Raw genomic sequence first — 17,500 nt, 5'->3', positions numbered from 1 at the left:
GGTGGGAGGGTGGTGGATTAAAGATGGATGATGATGATGATTTATGATGATGATGATATGGCGGTGGTGGTGGTGGTGCATGGTGGTGGGTGGGTAATGGATGATGGTGATGATGATGATGATGATGATGATGTCGGTGGTGGTAGATATGATGGGTATGATGGTGGTGGATTAAAGGTGGGTGATAATGATGACGACGACGATGATGGACCAGAAAAACGATGACTGACGACGACGAGAGGATTAACTAACGACTGGACTGACGACGCTTTGTACTGCCTTCTCACCCCCGTGACAGACGCCTCAAGTCGAAGAGCAACACGCTGCACGTCAACCTCTTCCTGGCCTTCATCCTCAGGGCCGTGCTGTCCTTCGCCAAGGAGGCGCTCTTCGTGCAGCATCTGGGCTTCCAGAAGGACGTCCGCAGGATGGCTGACGGCCGCCTGGAATTCATTCCCGATGGGACGGTGAGGGTGGCGGGGGGAGGGGGGGTGCGGGTGTGTGGGGGTGGAGGAGTGGTGGGGAGGGCGGCTGTGATGTTGTTTTTTTTTTTTTCTGTGTGTGTGGGGGGGGGGGATTGGGTTGGGGTTGGGGTGGGACGGTTCGAAGCTTCAAAAATCTATTATTATTCAGAGAAACCCGATTTGGGTATATGGAAACACCGCAAGGAAAGAAAACAGGCCCGCATCTATCGAGACACATACAATCGCACGTTGAAGAAGAGAGAGAGAAAAAAATGGGAGTGGGGGGGTGGGGGGGTGGGGGGTTCTGTGTGTGTGTGTGTGTGTGTTCTTGTGTGTGTGTGTGTGTATGTGTGTGTGTGTGTTCTTGTGTGTGTGTGTGTGTGTGTGTGTTGTGTGTGTGTGTGTTCTTGTGTGTTGTGTGTGTGTTGTGTATGTCTATGTGTGTGTGTGTTCTTGTGTGTGTGTGTGTGTGTGTGTGTGTGTGTGTGTGTGAAAATCAGAATGAGAATCAGAATCAGAACCATATTTATTTCTCATGAAGACCGTAAATGAAAGCTTTGTGAACACAACAATAAGCACTGCCACCATGTATATGCAAAGAAATGAAGATGAAAGAAATAATGGGGGTGGAGGGAGGGAGAGGGAGGGAGAGAGAGAGAGTGTGTGTGTGTGTGTGTTGTATGTGTGTATGTGTGTGCGTTGTGCGCGCGTGTGTGTGTATATGTGTGTTTTGTGCTTGTGTGTGTCACGGCTCGTGACGGTTTCTATGCATGTGTTCATGTACAACTCTCTTTTCCATCCCTTCTCCCCCTTTCTCTCCCCCCCCCCCCTCCTCTCTCTCTCTCCCTTCTCCCCCCATCCCTCTCCTTCACCTCCCTCTCTCTCCTTCGTGCTTTTACACGTGCATATCTGAGGATATGTGTATGTCATGTCCCTTCCCCTGAACATTTAGTGAACTCTGAGCGAGTTCAGAAGTCATCTGGTCGGGAGAGAAAGATTTCTCTGGGCTTTTGATGCCAAGCTCTGTCAAGAGACGGATCACCTGTTGGGTGTCGTCTCATAGAAGTAGTGGGGTGTGTTCGTTGTCACCCCCTTCTTTCTGTGTGTGTGGGTCTGTGTTTCACCCTGGGCGAGTGGTGTGCCCATTTACCTGGTGACAGGTGAGGGAGTCTGTGTTTGTCTGCGTAATATTCATGTAGTGTTGTGAATTGTGATATTGGTTGACATCAAAGTGAGGTTTCGGTTACTTGCAAGGTCGGGGTGATGTGTTTTTTTAGTGGAAATTTTAAATCCAGCATTCTTTTATCTCTAAATATTTGGGGGGAATTAGTAATTTTGTTGTGTTTAGGTGTATCATTTTGCCATAATTATATTCAGCTCGGATTGTTTCAGGTCTGTAATGGTGATTGTCTAACTGCAGTATGTAAATTTTCCCAAACATTTTTGGTGTGGATGGAAATGTGATGTAATTGTAATGTAGCCCGGCTGGTGCTGTTTATATTATTCGGAACTAGTATGATGGAAACTGAAATATATTATTGCCATTTGCGGTTAGTCATAATGTACGTTTGGGGTTGTGTGTTGGTTTAACCCTTTTATTATTTGGAAATGCGAAAATACTTTTCACGGCGATAGTTTTGTACGCCGAGGCTGATAGTTTATGTAAAGTAAAAGGTTATCCACTTGCTTTGTTTAGCGTAATGCATATTGCTTAAGGAAGAGATAAGTGGGGAGGGGGTGGGAATGTACTCTTTTGCAATTAGTAAAAAAAGAACATAGTCAACAGAGCCAGCGAGGTGTTTTAGGTTTTCCTGTTTCCCTCCCTTCCGTGCCACTGCCTTCGACGGGTCTCCGGGACAAGTCTGGAATGGTCCTCGTCCCCCTTCTAACGTGTCACCCCGAAACTCCCTCACTCCCGTTCCCGTTCCCGCTCCCACTTTCCCACTGTCCCTCTTGCCCGACCAGCTTCAGCCAGCAAACTACCAACGTGGTCCGTCTTTGGCTGTCAGCGAATGTCTGAACTCTGGCAGCGTGTTTTAGCAGAACTGGCGCTGCAGTTGTCTGCAAATTGTATTGTGTTGTAGTTAGGCAGAGGTTATTTTTGTGTGTGTGTGAGTAATGCTTGGGTTTGTGGCGTTCATTTATTTGTATGTTTGCATGACCACAGTAAAACGAGCGGAACTTTTCTGTCTCCGTGTTTGTGTTGTCGGGACGTTAGCTAGTCTGGGAAGGGGCGGGGGGTTCATGGGCAACCCCTTACGGGTTGTGACAGTGTGTGTGTGTTTGTGTGTGTGTATTTGCGTTTTGTGTATCTGTGTTTGAAGCAGAAGCTGTACAATCGAAACTTTAGCTCGCACCAATATTCCTTCTTGCCAGTGTGTGTGTGTGAGAGAGAGCGTTGGAAACACGCGTGTGACGTTACCAAAACCAGTGCAATTCCTCGAGCGCCTGTACCACTTGCATTGCTTGGTTCTAACTTTTTGGACAGTTACACGTGACTAAATGCCCACCTTGACCGAACTACGCCATTGATCAGTTCCATACTGCACACAGTTAATAGCGGGTTACGACTATACTAGGCTCTTCCGTCCGAGCAATGCAACTGGCTCATATTTCGTTGTTGTCGATCGTTGTGTTTGTTTCGATAGTGAGATTGTTTAACCCTTTGACCACTGAATCTTGGTAAAATATTAGCGTGGCATTAACTTTGACTACAGTTCCTACAGTCTGCTTACTTTTTTTCTTTTTTTTAAAATTTAAGATGCAATTGATTTTGCTGATTAAAGGTTTTTGCAAATTCCCAAGAGGAAGAAGTCGAAATGGAAAAAAATGGTGACAGACATTCAGATCAGTTCTGTCAGTGTTATCTCGGTGGGGTGACGGGTGTTCACTGACGAGCATAGTGTTTGTCAGCAGCACTCAAGGTGTTAAAAGTCGAAAATTTCACCTCACCTTTTACAGCCGATTTTTTTTTTTACCGACTTATGTTCATCATCATCATCATCATCATCATCATCGTAATAGTATGATTATTGTGAGTCTCAGTTTCGGTTTCCCAAGGAGGCGTCATTGCGTACGGACAAATCCATACACGCTACACCACGTCTGCTAGGCAGATGCCTGACCAGCAGCGTAACCCAACGCGCTTTAGTTAGGCCTTGAGTGGTTGTGTACCTGTCAGAGCGGATTTCTTCTGCATATTGTTACCAGAGGACAACCGTCTTATTACCATGGGTTCCTTTTTCAGTGCGCCAAGTGCGGGCTGCACACGGGACCTCGGTTTTTAACGTCTCATCCGAAAGACTAGACGCTCAGGTTGATTATCCAGTGAAACTTGGGAGAAAAGGAGAGAGCGGGGATTCGAACCCACAGCCTCACGGACTCTCTGTATTGGCAGCTGAGCGTTTTAGCATTCTGCAACCTTCTTCCTTCTGTTATCTTCTTCTTCTGCGTTCGTGGGCTGCAACTCCCACGTTCACTCGCATGTACACGAGTGGGCTTTTACGTGCATGACCGTTTTTACCCCGCCATGTAGGCAGCCATACTCCGCTTTCGGGTGTGTGCATGCTGGGTATGTTCTTGTTTCCATAACCCACCGAACACTGACATGGATTACAGGATCTTTAACGTGCGTATTTGATCTTCTGCATGCGTTTACACACGAAGGGGGTTCAGGCACTAGCAGGTCTGCACAGATGTTGACCTAGGAGATCGTAAAAATCTCCACCCTTTACCCACCAGGCGCCGTCACCGTGATTCGAACCCGGGACCCTCAGATTGAAAAGTCCAACGCTTTAACCACCCGGCTATTGCGCCCGTCTTCCTTCTGTTATGATTATGATTATTATAATGATGATGATGATGATGATTTTTTGTTTAGCATTATTATCATCATTGAGTGTGTTGTTTTGTTTTTCTCTATCGTTGTGTCCGCCGGGGAGCAGCACTGGGAGTGCCGGACTCTGGTCTCTCTCTTCTTCTACTCCATCTGCGTCAGTCAGATGTGGATCTTTGTGGAGGGCCTGTACCTCCACATGCTCATCTACAGCACTCTGTCCGCCGAGCGACGCGGCGTCCGACTCTACGTGCTAACCGGCTGGTGTGAGTGCAGGGCTTTAGGGGGCGAAGGGCGGTGGCAAGAACGTGAGTGTGTGTGTGTGTGTTGTGAGGGGTGCAGGGCTGGTGAGAGTGTACGGGCCTTTCTCTATTGCAATGGATAATCTGGGCTTTTACGTGTATGACCGTTTTTACCCCGGTCATTTAGGCAGCCATACTCCGTTTTCGGGGTTGTGCATGTTCAGTGTGTTCTTTCCCCCCATAACCCATCGAACGCTGACATGGATTGCAGGATTTGTAACATGCGTAATTGATCTTCTGCTTGCGTATACATACATGAAGGGGGTTCAGGCACAAGCAAGTCTGCACATATGTTGACCTGGGAGATCGGAAAAATCTCCACCATTTACACACCCGGCGCCGTCACCGCGATTCGAACCTGGGACCATCAGATTGGAAGTCCAACGCTTTAACCGCTCGGCTATTGCGCGCCCGTCCAATGGGAAATCATTTTACAGCTTAGTCCTTTGTGAAGGACTATGACTCTCAAACTAGGAGGCAAGATTGCACTGGCTCTTAGTGCTGCAGCCTTTGGGACCAGTTGGTCTTTTGGGAACCATCCTAACGCCAAGTGTTCTTAGCCGAGAGAGTGGGGATGTAACTTCGGCAAGACACTCTCCACTATAATCAAATTCTAGCCCAAATAGTCGGGACAGCAGTTACCTTCTCTGTTGCTCTGATGGTCATAGTCGAACACGTCTGACTGTCAGTCATACAGGGACGGAGGGCAAAAAACTGGGGGTGCTGATTTATTTTGAGGAGTGTAGGGCTGTGTGAGTAGGGGGTGGTTGTGTGTCGTACAGTGTGTGTGTGTGTGTAGTGTGCATGTGTGTGTGTGTGTGTGCGCGCGCGCGCGCGCGTGCGTGTGTGTGTATGTGTGTGTGTTTCTGCATGTCTAATCTGTGAAATATATTTTGACATGTAGCAATTTAACAGATTATATATATATATATATATATATATATATATATATATATATATATATATATATATATATATATAGTGAGATATATATATATATATATATATATATATATATATATATATATATATATATATTATAGCAGTAAGATGCACATATCAACCGTCACACTCTGACTTCTGTTTCAGTTTCCCCTCTGCTGTTTTTCATTCCTTGGGTGATCGCTAAAGTTACGACAGATAACTATTTGTAAGTGGACTCTCTCTCTCTCTCTCTCTCTCTCTCTCTCTCTCTCTCTCTCCCACCCAGTAGCTCTCTTCTTTATGCAAGCATGCATGCGCGCGCGTGCAGACACACACACACACACACACACACACACGCGCGCGCGCGCGGAAAGAGAAATTCCCATAATCGTTTCTTTCCTGTTTGAAAGAACATAGGAGGGAAAACAAAGGCAGCAAGACCAGTACTTGTGCCAAACTCTTCACCTGTGAAAAAAAAGTTTCTTCAATTTCGGAATTCAACACACATCCATGCAAGTAATTTAAAGCTGATGTTACAAAAGAAAAGAAAACACCGGAAGCAAGATGAAACACATGCTGATAACTTCATAGTAGGTATTTACACCTGTGGTATTCATAGGTGTTCAAGCTATTTTCAGAGTTTCAGAAAACATTATGCACACACATTCACGTTAAACTGATAGCATATCAGCAACAATTGTAAAAATAGCATGTAAAGATACCCGGAAATAATATCAAATCAGCAGCTGTTGCAACGATACGATTTTGTGATAATATTGAAACGGTAACGGATTAGCAATAGTTGTATGGTTAGTATGATGATGCATGGAACTGTTACCAAATTAGCAACAGTTATAACAATAGCATAATTATGATGATGCATGGAAATGCTAACAGGTTAGCGAACAGTTTAACAGTAGTTATATAACATCCAATGATGCTGATGTAGAAAGCAATAACCACAGCATATAATGAATAATTGATGCTTTATGTCTTGTATTTGAATAAGTCGTCGATTCTTTCTTCTTCTTCTTCTTCTTCTTCTTCTTCTTCTTTTTTCTTTTTTTCCTTTATTGCTGAAACCGTGCTGCTGATGTTGTGAATTATCTATGTATAAAAAATAAATCTTGTGAGTGTTAGAGAGAGAGAGAGAGAGAGAGAGAGAGAGAGCTAGCAGTAATAGCCGTGATATATATTATGTACGTACTGTGGTGTACAGTTGTTGGACTATTTCCACCAAGCCCAACCTGTTCTGGATTCTGAACGCGCCGCTCATGGCCACCATTGTGGTAAGTAGGTACTACAGGACGTGCCCTTGACGGTTTGCTTCATGACGTTGTGTTCTGTGCGAATTTTTCTCGGGACCACGGGATGTTGATAAGTTGCTTTGTCTGATATAATAATAATTATAGTGATGATGATGATGATGATGATGATGATGATGATGCACATTGGTTCTGATGACTCCCAGGCAGGGAACTTTTGCCGTATACAATACAAGAAAGCACAACAGCGCCTGTATTTTCTTCGGCGCCTCAAAAAGTTCGGAATTTAAAAAAAAATCATAATTGATTTCCACCGAGCAGCCATTGAAAGTGTGTTAAATTAACCTTCGCTATTACTGTTTGGTACGGAAACATTTCCAAGGCAGAAAATGCAGCCCTTAACAGAATCGTAAAAACTGCCACCAAGATTACCGGGGCTGATCTACCTTCTCTAGAAGACATATATTATAAGCGGCGACTCAAAAAGGCAAAATTAATAAGCCAGGACGAATCATATCCAACTTTTGGGATTTTCGAGATGCTCCAATCAGGTCGACGGTACAGAAGTGTAAGGACGAAAACCAGTCGCTTCGCCAATAGCTTTTTCCCCAAAGCAGTCAGTGACTCTCGAACAAATCCAGTATGATTAAATAGAATTGTGCAATCAACAACCATCTACCTGAAGATCTAGTCATCAGCCCTATCCAAATGTAATATGCGGCTTCTGTTCAAACGTGTGTTTGTAAGTGTGTGTGTGTATGCGTGTGCGTGTGTGAGTGTGCACAAGTTTTTGTATTGATACGCACATGTATGTATCCTGATATCTACTGTATCCGTGTTTGTGTGTGATTTTCGATTTATGTCTGTACCTTTTTATGTACTTATACCCCCAAATATTCCTTGTGACCCCCGTACACTTGGTAATAAAGTCATGTGTCTATTCTATTCTAAAAGAAAGAAAAAAAGTATAAGGACGAAAACCAATCGCTTTGCCAATAGCTTTTCCCCCCAAAGCAGTCAATGCCCTGTCTCTCGAACAAATCCAGTATGATTAAATAGAACAACCATCTACCTGGAGATCTAGTCATCAGCCCCATCCACACATAAATAAACATGCATGGTTTCTAGTTATCTGCAATAGGGGGATAGGTTGGGGGAGGACTGAGGGGATCACTAGTGAGAGCGGGGATGGTGATGATGATGATGAGGACGATGATAAGATGTCCCTGGTGATGACGTGTCCCAGGTGAACTTTGTCTTCTTTCTGAACATCGTGCGGGTGTTGGTGTCCCGGGTGAGGTCGGCGGACCGACACACGGGCAGACAGCAGCAGTACAGGTGGGTGCGGGTGGGTCTGTGTTCCATTCTCCTCTGTGTGTGTGTGTGTGTGAGAGAGAGAGAGAGAGAGAGAGAGAGAGAGAGAGAGAGTCTGTGTGTGTGAGAGAGAGAGAGAGAGAGTGTGTGTGTGTGTGTGTGTGTCAGTGTGTGTGTGTTTGTGTTCTTTCTTTAATTCAACATCTTTTCACTTTGAGTGATGTTAGATGTGTGTTGGTGTGTGTGTGCATGCGTGTGTGTCTGTGTGTGTTTGTGTGCGTGTGTGTGTGTGTGTGTGTGCACGCGCGCGCGCGCGCGCGTGTGTGTGCGTGTTGATTTTCTTCTTATTTGTTTTCCTCTTTTTTTGCGGGCGCAGTAGCCGAGTGGCTAAAGCGTTGGACTTTCAATCTGAGGGTCCCGGGTTCGAATCTCGGTAACGGCGCCTGGAGGATAAAAGGTGGAGATTTTTCCGATCTCCCAGGTCAGCACATGTGCAAACCTACTTGCGCCTGAACCCCCCACACCCCTTCTGTGAGTATACGCAAGCAGAAGATCAAATACGCACGTTAAAAGATCCTGTAATCCATGTCAGCAAGTCGGTGGGTTATGGAAACAAGAACATACCCACCATGCCCCCCCCCCCCCCCGAAAACGGACTATGGCTGCCTACATGGCGGGCTTAGAAATGGCCATACACGTAAAAGCCCACTCGTATACATACGAGTGAACGTGGGAGTTGTGGGAGTTGCAGCCCACGAACGAAGAAGATGATGATGATGATGATGATGATTTGATGGATGGTTGTGGGGCAGACGGCTGGCCAAGTTCATCCTGGTGCTGGTGCCCCTGTTCGGGGTGCTGTACGTGGTCATCTACATCATCTTCCCCATGAGCTTCTCGGCCCACGAGCTGGACATCCGGCAGCTCTACATCGAAATGACCTACAACTCTTTCCAGGTGTGAAATGTGGGAGCTTATTATTTGTTAACATTTGTCTGTAAGCTTGACGTTTGGAGCTTATTGTTAACATTATCTGTAAGCATGAAGTGTGGAGCCTATTGTCAACACTCTCTGTGAGCATGAAGTGTGGAGCGTATTGTCAACACTATCTGTAAGCATGAACTATGGAGCCTGTTGTCAACACTTTCTGTGAGCATGAAGTGTGGAGCTTATTGTCAACTCTCCGTAAGCATGAAGTGTGGAGCTTATTGTCAACACTCTCCGTAAGCATGAAGTGTGGAGCTTATTGTCAACACACTCCGTAAGCATGAAGTGTGGAGCTTATTGTCAACACACTCTGTAAGCATGAAGTGTGGAGCTTATTGTCAACACTCTCCGTAAGCATGAAGTGTGGAGCTTATTGTCAACACTCTCCGTAAGCATGAAGTGTGGAGCTTATTGTCGACACTGTAAGCATGAAGTGTGGAGCTTATTGTCGACATGATCTGTAAGCATGAAGTGTGGAGCTTATTGTCAACACTATCTGTAAGCATGAAGTGTGGAGCTTATTGTCAACACTGTCTGTAAGCATGAAGTGTGGACCTCTAATACTCCCAGTCGCATCCGTGGAAGTGGACAACGCTCGTGTGTGTGTGGTGGACCCAGTCTTCCATTTTGAGAGCATTGCGCACTCAGCTCTGGTCTTGAGCTGGTGTCGCCTGGGAAAAAAAACAAACAAAAAAAACTGCTTTCATGTAAGGTGTGTCTTGATTATGACGAGAGTTATGGTTCCTTATGATTGGGGATGAGTTCCATTTTATAATGGAATGTCCCAAGTGTGAACAATTGCGAAAAAGGTATGTGCCAAAAATATTTGTCTCAGAAATCAGTTTTTAATTTTTGTAGTATGCTCAAAGGAAGCAAAAAAAAAAAAAGAATTTTTTGCAGTACGTTAGTTTATCAAATTTGCAGATGTTGTCTAGATACTCTTTGGGTGTTAAAAGATGTTTGTGTTTTCCAAACTTCTATGTGACGCTGTTGTACATTTGGAAATGTTTATTTTGTGTGTTAAACCATTATTTTATTGTCGTACTCCATACACTGATAGGAGTGAAGGGATCATTAAAACTTGAAACTTTTGTTTGTACGAAATATATATGTATGGCGTGTGTGCATAATGTCCGTTTGTATATATATATATATATGAATGAATTTGCGTAACATGCTTAAACGACCGTGGGAATGCATGTGCCTCTGTGTAATATGTCAGCTGGTGTCGGTGTTCTGATGTTGTACTTACATTGCTACAATTTGTGTGCAGGGTTTCATACTGGCAGTAGTTTTCTGCTTTTTGAATGAAGAGGTAAGTTAATGTTTTTTGCTTGGCACTAAACACACACAAAAAAAACCAACTATTGGGTACATTGTTGATGCTCTGTTGATGAAAAATGGGCAACTCACATCTGGTTAAGGATCCGCCTAGGATACTGCCAGACTGTTTTGTCTGTGGACAAAATTAATGTGTTTTCAAGTTAGCTTCAAAGTGTTGGAGAGGCAGGGTGAAAACACGCTTATGAGTCAGTGTAAAATGTACAAAGGATGGGTACATTATCATGTTTCCTGAGTAAGTTGCGAAAACAGTATTGTCTGACGAGTCAGGGTGCAGATTTGTGAAAAGGGAAGTGGAGATAAGTATGAGATGTATACGTCCCCACATGAAAGGAAGAAAGGAAAGTGTTCTGTCTGCAAGTGATTCATTAAAATAAGTAGTCACTACCGCTTGAAAGGTCCTGCAGGTGCCATGTTTTGCATTGCATGGTTCTAACTTTTTGACAGTCACGCGTGACTATGTGCCTACATTGACCGAACTACGCCATTGGTCAGTTCTATCCTGCACACAGTTAGCAGCGGGGTTACGACCATAATGGGCTCTTCTGTCCGAGCAATGCAACTAGCTCCAGAGGCGACTCGAGTAAAGGTTCAATGCAAAGGGTTGTAATCATTTGCCGTGTCAAGTCATTGCTAACAAGAAACTGTGCCACTTTCAACGGAAGGGAAAGCAGAGGGTTCATTACAGTACCGGCATGAAATCCTGATCATTACATATGTCCCAGTGTCAGCATAAATCTGAACCACATTCAGTAGAAAAGAAATTTGAGTAATCATTACATAATACATTCAGTACCACGATAAATGTGTATACTTTTCATGGAAAAGGGGAGTGAACCGAAAACTAAAACTGTACACATTTCAGTAGAAGGGAGACGAGGCACGAGATTATAACAAAAGAATAGAGGCAAGGCCTTCAAGACTCACTTGTGATACACTTTAAAAAAAAAAAATCTAATCGTTAAAATGTGTTCTGTATTTGTTATTATAAAGCTTCGGGTTAAAAGGAAAAAAAAAAGTCCTAACGGCAGATTCGAACTCCGCGTGTTCGGGTGAGAAGAAACTGTCTTACCCATTGCACTTCAATTTCTCTTTTATGTTCATTCTAGTTTTATAGTGTGGCCGTGTTACTGAACCGAGTGGTTCTATTAGGGTACGGTACAAAAGAACTAACTAAATGATGATTTACTGTATTAAAGGATAGATAGATTTAATTTGGATAAAAGAATTGTAACCTCAGAGGGAATAATTTGGATCAATCTTGCTGCGGATCAAAATCCTGTCATAAAGATATTTTGAAGGATATTAACCATGTCGGCGATGCCACTTTTGTTGTTACTGAACCGAGTGGTTCTAATATGGGACGGCACTAATGATGATTTACTGTATTAAAGGATAGACAAGAATTCCCGCGCACAGGCCAGGAACATATAGAGGTCAGTCACAAATGGGTTTTTCTATTGTTTTATTTACAATAGTTATGAGAGAAAAACTAAGAAGACATAAAGGAGAAGAGAATAAAAGAAGACATAAGAAGAGAAGATATAAAAAGAGAAGACAGTGCCTGGAATGACACAAACAAATGCCATAAGCACATGTCGGCACAAGTGAATAATAAAGCACATGTATACATATTACATATTGTTTTAAACAAGACGACTGGAAAGAACCGAATTTTTCCTATTTGTATGCCACATTTGGTGTCGACTGACAAAGTATTTGCAGAGAAAATGGCAATATTAAAGTTTACCACGGACACGCGCGCGCACACACACAGAGAGAGAGAGAGAGAGAGAGAGAGAGAGACAGACAAACGAACATCGGGTTAAAACATAGACTGACTTTGTTTACACAAGTGAGTCAATAAAACTGTACCACGTTGACTGGGAGGGAAAGGAGACAGGTGGTAACATAATAAAACTTTACTACGTTCATTAGACTGGAATGGAGACACATAATGACATGTTAGAACTGTATGACATTCAATAGAAGGGAAAATGAACAGATCATTACGTAATAAAAACTGTACCACATTCAAAAGAAGCGAGAATGGTTCATTGCACAATGAAACAGTACAGCGTTCAATAGAAAAAGGAATGAACATATCAATACACAAGAGAGGCAAGGCCTTCAAGACACTTGTGATACACTTTAAAAAAAGATCCAATCTTTTTATGTATTGAGTATAATTTCAAAATGTAATGTTTAAGATGAGAAAGATCAGTTTAAAGCAAATTAAGTCCCCTAGCATTAATTACAGAGTAATTTCCCTTTTTTACTATCTGCACCAAAACGTTTGCAAAATAAAGAAAACTTCCATGCTTAGCAAAAGTTCCTCTTTGAACAAAAAATGATAATAATGACTGTTCTTGTTGTTGGGTCAGAATATCAGATCAAAGTGCCAAGTTCAGAGAATACAAAAAATATAGATATAACAGTAAATGCAGTTTGCATATAATGTAACGGAATATTTTTTTTCTTAAATCCGTAGGCCTGTGTTACTTTCAACCGGCACTCCATCCGAACTAAAAAAAACAAAACACGAATCAAGTTTTTTTTAGAAGAACGTAAACTCACATTTTCTTTTACTTTTTGATTAACTTAATGATATTAATAGATATATAATCAAAGAAAGAAAATAAGTGTTCATTTCCCGACTCAATCAAAAAATAAATTCGTTTCTCCCAACGCACTGAAAAAATAACAAAAGGTAACTTCACACACACTCTCTACAATGACGGCTGCCCACATCTTAGGCGCCGACACACCCCCGACGGACGCCGTGGAACACTGGGCACCACACCGATGGACGGTTCGCTGTTGCAAGTAGTTTACATGGCCGCTCTCCCTCAGCAGGTAGTCTCTCCCCGGGACGGCAGTGGTCCAGCGTCTCCCTCAAAACGAAATTAAAGTATCCCCATAAGTCTCCCGACTCAACCACCTATACCGGAGATTAGAAAAGAGAGATAAACCACTCGCGGCAGGCCCCCTCTGTCTATAACAGTGCTGAAGTCGTTTTGGGGCACACACGCAGTGCGGAAGGGTGGGGTGTAAATCACCCTCTCCTTCCCCACCTGAAGGAAACTGGTCGGTTCTGACGGTTCAGCTGCAGTAAAGCGAAAGTTATGCCTGGAATTTCCCACGTGTAGTAAGATTCGCTGTATACAATGAAAACCGATTCATTTTTGCTTGGTTTTTAGTACGTTTGCATCTGCTTGAATGTAGATAATATAAAAAGAAAGTAAAGCAGCTCCCCCCACCACCAACTTCACCCCCGCCCCCCAGCGCAATGTTGCACATGAGACAGTTATAAATTATTGAACTGCGTTTTCGTAACGCTACTTTTTCTTCACACTTTCTGGTTTACATCACCATTTCTTCAACAACAACAAAATATATATATATCAAAACATAAAACACATATTCAGCTCTGTCTCTCTTCTAACATCTGTCTATACATGCATACATAATTTCATATAGATCTATCAGTATGTAAATCTATCTATATGTACATAATCATATATATATTTCATATATATACGAACGCTTCATGTTGCCCGAGCAGACCGTTGTATTGTGCTCTCTCTCTAAGTCTCTGTCTCTGGGGAGTTTTACATGGCTGTTAAAAGCATCTACGATTCTGTACTTGTATGTGTTCGTGACAAAGGTATTTATTCAGACTTTTTTCAGTGTCCAAGAGGGGTTAAACAAGGTTGTATGCTAAGCTCACAGCTGTTTTCCTTTTTCATCGGTGAATTGGCAGTGGAGTTATCAAAGAAGGGGAGACATGGAATACAAATGATACCTGGCGCAACAGATTTGCTCTTAATGCTATTTGCTGATGATGATGTTCTCTTGTCTGACACACCCATAGGGTTACAAAATCAATTAAATGCCCTTAAGCAAGAAACAAACAGACAGACTACAACAAACAGTGAATCTCGATAAGACCAATATTATAGTTTTCTGCAGTGGAGGTCATCTTTCGACTCGTGAAAAATGGTGCTGTGGTGATAGGGAAATAAAAGTAACCAATACATATAAATATTTAGGAATGTTATTCACAACAAAATTGAGTTTGACATCTGCGTGGGATGAAGCAAACAGAAAAGGGAAAAAAGGTGTAATCCAAATTATAAAATCACTCAGGAGACTGCGTTCGACTGACGCTTTCCTTTAGTTTGGGCGGGGCAGAGGCAGCTCATGAATAATGAATGCGTGTCGCGGCGCAGGCTGCCTGGCTTCAGCAATTTCTGCAAGTGGTTTATCTCTCTTTTCTAATCTCCGGCTATACCCAAATGTCTGCCCCCAGTGAATACAGATCAACCATTACATTCACATAAAGAAGCGTTAACGCTTACATCATACCAAGCAGCTCCCAAAATTATTCGACTTGGAGCATCCCCAACATGAAAAATCAATATTCAACTCACATATTTTTTAAGTAAAATCTTTTTCCACATTAAACACAAACAGTCTTAGCCGAATATTCGAAAAATTATCAAGAACAAAAATATTTAGTTTCTTCGGCAAAATAAAACAAATCAATAAATACCTTATGTCCAGTATGCCTCGATGCTGTTCACAACGGAAATGCTTCTGGCCCATAAGTCAAACAGCAATGACTGGCATCAACAAAAATAAACCAGTTCAGGGAAACGGAACTGGCCTAATGTTAACAGTTAAAAAAAACGGCATTCACGTGCTTCACAATATATCGCACAACAGAACATCGGATGGGAACCTTATGTTCCTGCGTGAAAAAGTGTCCGCATTTTCAAGTAGACATAAAAATCAACACACACACAAAATACCATATAAAAAATTGTCACCGACAACACATGTACAAAGCGATTTGTTACATATAATTAGGCTTCATTTATTATTTTTTGTGCCCATCCCAGAGGTGCAATATTGTTTTAAACAAGATGACTGGAAAGAACTGAATTTTTCCTATTTTTACGCCGAATTTGGTGTCAACTGACAAAGTATTTGTAGAGAAAAAATGTTAAAGTTTACCACGGACACACACACACACACAGACAACCGAACACGTGGTTTGTTTACACAAGTGAGTCAATAATAAAACTGTCCAACGTTCCAACACACACACACACACACCCCAACCCAGCCCATGTACCCACACACATGTCCACAGGTCCACGCGGAGATCCGGTGGCTGTGGATGCGCAACAAGACCCTGCGGCGAGACAGCCTGGCCCAGACCCGCTCCTTCGTGCTCTCCTCCTTCCGGAAGCACACGGTACACACGCGGGCGCTCAGCTCGCGCCGGGCCCACGGCCGTACCCTCGTCCTCACGGCCAACAACAGCAAGCACAGCAGTCGGTCCTCTGGGGGAGCGGCAACGACGACGACGATGACGATGACACAGGCACGTGCCTGCCGGCCCAGGCCTGACTCTGGTGTCGGCTCGGAGGGGGGCGGCGGCAGATCCCAACTGTTGCTGGTGCGGCTCAAGGACCGGGCCAGGAAGGTGTTTCGGTGGAAGGGGACGTCATCGGACCCCACGCGCCGCGAGGGCGTGATTGACACGCGCTACGACTGTGTGGAGGTGCCGGACATCGACGCCCAGACTTTCTGTAACGGGTCCAGCGAGAGGGTGTTCGACGTTGTAGAGCCTCAGCTTCCGCTTCCGGTTCAACAGCAGCAGGAGCAGTGTTTGATGGCGGGGAGAATGAACGTGTGAATTTTGTGTTGAGAAAGCACGTGGTTTCAGTGACACTTTATCATTGATTTTGCTTTCCTTCTTTCCATTATACGGCAGCCCACAATTTTCATTGTTGGACCACATCTCGGGAACATCTACTTGTAAACACATACAACATACGCTAAAGTCACACGCCACATCGTACTGAAAAGCGAATACTTCCCTTTTTTTTCTCGCATTTGCGAAAGTCTTGGTGTTTTCGTTTCTGAACTTGATCTCTCAATTAATCAAAGCATCGTGATACACAGACTGTTCTCGTGGTAACCCATCACCAGAACTGGAGACAGAGGGAGAATGTCTAATATTGTTGTGCCACATGTAATGGACACATGATCGGAGCCAACTATTCGGTATGGACCCAAACGTTTGGGGAGCGTGTCGATACTCCCCCGTGTGTGTGTGTGGTGCTTGTTGTTGCTGCTGCAGTTGTTGTCATCATCATCATCATCTTCAGTTTAGCGTCTTTTAACCATAAGTGTTATTTGACAGAGGAAAAAGACGGCTACTGGTGAGGGAAAAGTAACTGTTCAGGCAGTGTGTGCGTGTGTGTGTGTGTGTGTGTTAGATAACTTACAATTGGTGAAATTTTGTGTTAAAAAAATGATATTACAATATAACATCCTTAGAACGAAATACTAATGATAACAGTAAGCGAAATTGACCAATCAACATTTAAAGATTTGAATCGGTATGATTAAGCACTGATAAGCAATATCATGTAACTCGATGTGATTTGCAACATATAAACAGGGGGAAAAGATATTAATTTGTTTGATATATTTAAGGCATATGGTTTTGGGGGGTGGGGTAATGCGTATTTGCATGGATTGTTCATGTTTTCGATTTTATTTATTGATTGTTTTCACACACACACACACACACACACACACACACAGAGAGCGTTTCGCCGCTGTAAGATTTAGCATGGATAATTCAGGTTATATCATTTGTAATACATATGAAATAAAGAAGAAAATTAATCAGTTGTCTGTGTCGATTTCTGCTCGTTGCATTCTTTTTATATTTTCGTTTCCTTTTTATTGATTATTTTCACACACACACACACACACACACACACACAAACGCGTATATACATTGTTGGACCTGTTACTCATTCATTAAGGGCGAAGTGTCACCAACTTTTATATCTGAACCAAATCTCTTCATCAGCCCAGACCTGCTCCCCAGACAGAAAAAGAACAATGCCTTGATGACATTCATGATTTACTGAGAGCATACGCAGCAGTGGAAAACCATTTACAGCTTAGTCTTTTGTGAAGGACTATGACTCTCAAACTGGGAGGCAAAATTGCACTGGCTCTTAGTGCTGCAGCCTTGTG

The 17,500-nt window shown here is 43.2% G+C and overlaps 1 protein-coding gene across 2 annotated transcripts in view; it reads left to right on the top strand.

The window, feature by feature from the left end:
* LOC143279405 (secretin receptor-like) overlaps positions 1–17,048 on the top strand; it is a 43,282-nt gene extending 26,234 nt beyond the window's left edge. For both annotated transcript variants that reach the window (XM_076583445.1, XM_076583444.1), the window contains 8 exons: positions 299–467; positions 4,409–4,565; positions 5,691–5,751; positions 6,745–6,814; positions 8,037–8,128; positions 8,917–9,061; positions 10,365–10,406; positions 15,591–17,048. In XM_076583445.1, coding sequence (XP_076439560.1) covers positions 299–467; positions 4,409–4,565; positions 5,691–5,751; positions 6,745–6,814; positions 8,037–8,128; positions 8,917–9,061; positions 10,365–10,406; positions 15,591–16,139 — 1,285 coding nt within the window. In that variant the 3' untranslated portion in view covers positions 16,140–17,048. The remainder of the gene's footprint in view (positions 1–298; positions 468–4,408; positions 4,566–5,690; positions 5,752–6,744; positions 6,815–8,036; positions 8,129–8,916; positions 9,062–10,364; positions 10,407–15,590) is intronic.
* The last annotated feature ends 452 nt before the right edge of the window (positions 17,049–17,500 follow it).

The sequence above is a fragment of the Babylonia areolata genome, chromosome 2 (genome assembly GCF_041734735.1).
Source record: "Babylonia areolata isolate BAREFJ2019XMU chromosome 2, ASM4173473v1, whole genome shotgun sequence".
In the NCBI taxonomy this organism is placed as follows: Eukaryota; Metazoa; Mollusca; class Gastropoda; order Neogastropoda; family Buccinidae; genus Babylonia; species Babylonia areolata.
This window is presented reverse-complemented; position numbering and strand designations above follow the sequence as displayed.